Source organism: Amborella trichopoda, chromosome 2 (genome assembly GCF_054954075.1).
Source record: "Amborella trichopoda isolate Santa Cruz 75 chromosome 2, AtrichopodaSantaCruz75HAP2 v2.0, whole genome shotgun sequence".
Lineage (NCBI taxonomy): Eukaryota > Viridiplantae > Streptophyta > Magnoliopsida > Amborellales > Amborellaceae > Amborella > Amborella trichopoda.
The window spans coordinates 13,344,751-13,350,300 of NC_142337.1; the positions used below are offsets into that span (position 1 = coordinate 13,344,751).

General features: G+C 36.7%; 1 protein-coding gene across 1 annotated transcript; it reads left to right on the forward strand.

Annotated features, from left to right (window-relative positions):
• Positions 1-902: 902 nt before the first annotated feature.
• LOC18448095 (phosphoglycerate kinase, cytosolic) lies at positions 903-5,194 on the forward strand. Its single transcript, XM_006858171.4, has 6 exons — positions 903-1,185; positions 2,540-2,617; positions 2,721-2,981; positions 3,264-3,581; positions 3,746-3,904; positions 4,706-5,194. The coding sequence occupies exons 1-6, from the start codon at positions 991-993 to the stop codon at positions 4,898-4,900; spliced, it is 1,206 nt and encodes a 401-aa protein (XP_006858233.1). The 5' UTR covers positions 903-990; the 3' UTR covers positions 4,901-5,194.
• Positions 5,195-5,550: the final 356 nt, after the last annotated feature.

A 5,550-nucleotide genomic window follows, 5' to 3' on the forward strand; every position in this document is an offset into this window, starting at 1 on the left:
GCAACCTTAAATAGTTTAATTAAGGCGCAGCTCCTTTAAATATATAATAATGTAATCTTGATATCAAAAATTTATAGGATAGTTTGAGAATTTATTTTCGTATCTAATTATAAAATTGTAAACTCTAAAAATGATTTAAATCAAGTAGATTTATAAACATATGAATATCTAAAAAATGGACACTCTAGATAATGTGTATCACGATACACCATCTGACCGACACAAAATTTTTTATTATTATTATTTTCATACATCTCGATGTTAAAATGATCAATTAGAAGGTTTTTCAATATCTAAGCAACTTTTTAGGATAGATTTTTGAGGTACACCTTTAATTCTACATTTTAAGGTTGCAACCTTATGTAAACTTTATCCTTTGATAAAAACTATTTGAAATTCAAGATTGTTGTATCGATGTTTGATAAAAACTATTTGAAATTCAAATTTTTTTTTTTAAAATTTTTTTAATGTCTAGTAGACAGGATGGCTGATCCGAAGATAAGCCAAACTGAATTGGAAATCCCGAAAGGTGATCCGGTTCGTCATTCCGGTTTTTAGAACCTTGATTACAGGAGTATAACTTTAATTAAATGAGAATGAATTTCCCGTGGTCGGTTTACCATGGGCAGTGGCCATTGGAATTATTTAGCTTTGTTTCTAATCCAAGTAACTCAGCACCATGACAAATCTTATGATGATTTAATACCTCATTAATAATAGGTTAGCATGCAATGCTAGACTTAAAATAGTAAAATGCAACCACAACCGTCTGATTTCATTAGCGAACAATTGATATCTTATTTACGTTGAGAACAGTATAGTAAATGATATCATGGTATGTACTTTATAGTTAATACCGGTTTTTAACCCTTTAATGGTCCCTGTCCTTTAAGCCAACCCCAACTTCGGAACCATCAAAAGAACCCCTCTCTCTCTAGATCGCCCCCAGACTTTTTTCACTCTCTCTCTCTAACTGTTACTCTGCAATCTATGGCGAGGAAGAAGAGTGTTGGTGATCTCTCTCCCTCTGATTTGAAGGGGAAGAGGGTCTTTGTTAGGGTTGATCTGAACGTTCCCCTTGATGATAACCAGAAGATCACTGATGATACTAGGATTAGGGCGGCCGTCCCCACCATTAAGTACTTGATGGAGAATGGGGCAAAGGTTATCCTGGCCAGTCATTTGGTATGTGAGTTTTTTGTTTTATTTTTTTATTTTAAATCATTTTTTATTTTATTTTATGGGAGTGATTGAGGTTGAGTTCCCTGCATGCGATGATTGCTTGAAGGCTTGGTTGTTTGGAAATCGTAGTTTGGTAATGGAGCGGTGGTAGATAGGGTTTTGATTTTCTTTTGGGTTTTGTTTATTTATTTGAGGTTGGTTTTTCTGTTTGGTTTTGATGGCATTTGAAATGGGCTTTTGTTGTGTAGATCTTGTTTTCGTATTGTATATTTGCCGTTTGATGGGTTTCTCTTGCAATTTTTCTTCTTCTTTCTTTTTTTGTTACCTTGTTTTCATTTTTATTAGTTTTTTTTTTTACTGTGAGATGATCAGATGGATTAGCTTATCTATCCAAAAGAATTCAGTTTTGAGTTTTTTTAAAAAAAAATTGATTTCACAGCATTTTCATTACTTCCTTGGTTGCGATACCAGTTGCCAGTTAATTAATTGATATTCTTGTTTTTTTGTTCTTTTTCTCCTGTACGAAAAATGATATGGGGTGAGGGGGGATTGACTGTTGTGAGAAGTGCTAATGAATGGGTAGATTTTTCTCGATATATTGTTTCACTTTCTTTTTCTTTCTGTTCATATTAAGTGCCTGTAGTTTGCTATTTTTATGCATTTGCCAGTTATCTTCATCAAGCTTTGGTAATCGCAAATGCGTCTACATCGTTTGATTATTTACACCTTGCCATTCATTGTATTATGAATAGGGTAATATTATATTTTTTAAATGAAGTAATACAAAAGGTAGGTCAGCTTGGTTTGGTTTTTGGAACAAATTTTGGTCTCAAACCCTTTTTACTCCCTTGCACAGATAATTTTTTTGAAATTGTTAACTGTCGCTTGCACATAGAATTTATCTTATAGTTAGGACCAAAGCCCAGTTGAGCAACAAATTTGTATATGAAGTACCTTTTGTATCCATTTGACTGCTGCAAAACTGCAAATTATACATATCTTTACAGACTTTCAACATGAAACTCTTTTCATTTTTCTTTTCCACAATATTTTACCAAGGTTCATTCTTCGTTTGTCTAGTAGAAAATGCCACTTACATTGGAAATGAGTACAGAATTTATATTGTAATTCTCTAGATTTACATGAATTCTTAATATTTCTCTGGTTTCAGAATTTCTAGAGTGAATATGGCTTGAATTTTAACCAATAACCAGAGCTTCCAATGGCCTCATAACCTGTTCATTTTCACTTGTTCTATTTTGGTTTCTCTTTGAGTTCCAATGGTATTTGATTAGAAATGAAAGTTTTATTAGAAATGGAAGTTTTTTATCTAAAATATTTTATTCTTTGTTTTCAGGGACGCCCCAAGGGTGTAACTCCAAAGTACAGTTTGAAGCCTCTTGTTCCTAGACTATCTGAACTTCTTGGTGTCCCGGTATGTTCCTTCTTGTTCTGTTGAGTTCAGCTGATGCTTTCAACATATTTTGTGCAATTGGTTATTTGCTTCCATGATACCCACATATGGAATCAATGTCTAGGTCCTGACGGCTGATGACTGTATTGGAGAAGCAGTTGAGAAATTGGTGGCTTCACTTACTGAAGGGGGTGTCCTCCTTCTTGAAAATGTGAGGTTTTACAAGGAAGAAGAGAAGAATGACCCCGAGTTTTCAAAGAAGCTTGCCGCATTGGCAGACCTTTATGTCAATGATGCATTTGGGACTGCACACCGAGCACATGCTTCCACAGAGGGTATCGCCAAATTCCTCAGGCCTGCTGTTGCTGGTTTCCTTATGCAGAAGGTACCCTTTATGGGGCTTCAATTCTTTACCTATAACACAAAAGCTAGTTGAATTTCATAATTTTCAAAGCTTTTTCGTTGCTTTGTTTCCTCTCTTACTTTCTTCCAGCATGTCTATTTCTTTTATTGGTATTTTGCTAGATTGTGTCTAAAGCTGGGTCACCAACACATTGTTTCTATTCAATTTGAAAATTGGAAAAAATCGCGTTAAAAAGCTTTTGTTTATGGTGAGTGTTTCCATTTTTCTGAACTCTTTCTTGTGAAACATCTGTGCTTATTGCAGGAGCTTGATTATCTTGTTGGGGCTGTTTCAAACCCTAAGAGGCCATTTGCTGCCATAGTGGGAGGCTCAAAGGTCTCAACCAAGATTGGGGTGATTGAATCTTTGCTGGAGAAGTGTGATATCCTTTTGATGGGTGGAGGGATGATCTTCACATTCTACGAGGCTCAAGGGTTTTCGGTGGGTTCATCACTTGTGGAGGAGGATAAGCTTGACCTTGCCACTTCTCTTCTTGAGAAGGCCAAGGCCAAGGGTGTCGCACTACTTCTGCCCACTGATGTTGTTGTTGCTGACAAATTCGCACCTGATGCAGAAAGCAAGGTCAGCTTTTCTTGCACTTTCAAACATTAAAACACCCTGACAGGAAAATGAGAAGCAAAATAACAAGTACATAAATATAATCTATCAGAAAGCTAGAAAGGGGAAAGACCACATAATCATGTAAGATTGCCTTTGAATTTATGGAAATGATGGTTTGGGTGCAGGTTGTTCCAGCATCTGAAATTCCTGAAGGTTGGATGGGATTGGATATCGGACCTGACTCCATCAAGACATTCAATGATGCTTTGGAGCCCGCAAAGACGATCATTTGGAACGGTCCTATGGGAGTTTTTGAGTTTGAAAAATTTGCAGCTGGAACAAAGGTACATAACATCACTTCTTTTTTTTCTTTTTTGAGAACGTTAATTTTGTATTGAAGAAAAGAGAGAGTACTAAATTGCAACCCGAAATTTTCAGGAGGTATTTACAAAAATGGGGCTCCCTGAAAGGGCCACAGTATACATTTGTGACAGATCGTTTTCTTCTGTTTGTCATTGATCACATATTTTACGAAATTATCAAGAGGGAAAAGGAGTATAAATGTAAAAAACACAATGTTTTACTTGCCAATAAAAAAGACAGAGAAAACATACATGAGTTTCTTCAATGCCTTCGAAAGTGGACTCAACTGTCTAGTTTGACCTGTTTGGCCTGGAACCAGCCTGTCATCTAGTCTGATTGACCTAAAACTAGTAAAATTGACAGTGGTTGAACCAGGCTCGAACTCGTTTGAAACTGCTGGGCACCATTTGTTGAACAATGCAGATGAAACCCTGAATAATTTTTTATGGCGGGGAGTTGCAGTAGCTAAGCTGAGTTCAAACCTACAGCTTCGTTGTCTTGATAATAATAGGTGTCCTCATATTGAGCTAAGGGATTGAACCCAGCAGATCTAATGAACTAAGGGCTTGCTTAGCCAAAAAACAAAACCCAACAAAATACATTATTTTCCCTTTTCAAATTCAATTTTGATACTGGTTTAAACTGGCGGGGACCAGAATCGCCAACTCTTCATTGGTTTAAACTCCAATTCTATTTTCAATGCTTGTGTTTTCTTTGTCGATCTTTAAGAATTTGGACAACAGAAAATTGAAGTAATTCGAGAAACTTGAAATTGTACTCAGGCTATTGCCAAGAAGTTGGCTGAACTTAGTGAAAAAGGCGTGACCACGATCATTGGTGGGGGAGACTCGGTTGCAGCTGTGGAGCAAGCGGGGTTGGCAGATAAGATGAGCCACATTTCAACAGGGGGTGGCGCCAGCTTGGAGTTGTTGGAAGGAAAGCCTCTTCCTGGGGTTTTGGCTCTTGACGATGCGTGAGGGAAGAAACTTTTTCTCCCTCCCCCTTATGTTTTTGGTTCTGATTCTGTTGGATTTTTGGTTGAGGACTTGTGTGAACTTTTTGTTGAGTTTTGTATGGGCATATGGTGACATGCTATAATGTAGAGTTTGGAATAAGGTGAGGACTTTTTCTTAATGAGTGACTCTTTGAACCTGGTTGTATGTTCTGCTTCTGTCTGACCCTGGTCAGATCAAGAACACTCGCAACTATTTATATGCCCTTTATATGCTCTTTTATCAATCTGTTCTATAATAATTTTGCAACAGAAGAAAGTTTTGTATGTAATTGTTCTAATGTATAATTGTTACTAGGGACATTGCATCGTGGCCTTCAGGAGCTTTCTCGTATGTTTTTCATCCCAAATCGAGCATCACCTTCTTGTAGGTCTTTTTGGGCTTCTTAGGGAATTTTAGAATTGTGGATATAGATTTTATCCCTCTTGCTTTGTAATTCCCACCAAAAAGCTGTGTCAACAAAGCCGTCTTGCCTCTTAATATTACCACTGATGTTTGCCCATTTGGTTCCTTGAAAATGGATATTCCTGGGGGATGCATCTTCTGGGATTGACATCTTTTAGAATTCTCATTTCTTAGAACATAGGTGTCTACTATTTGGATAACATCTAGTA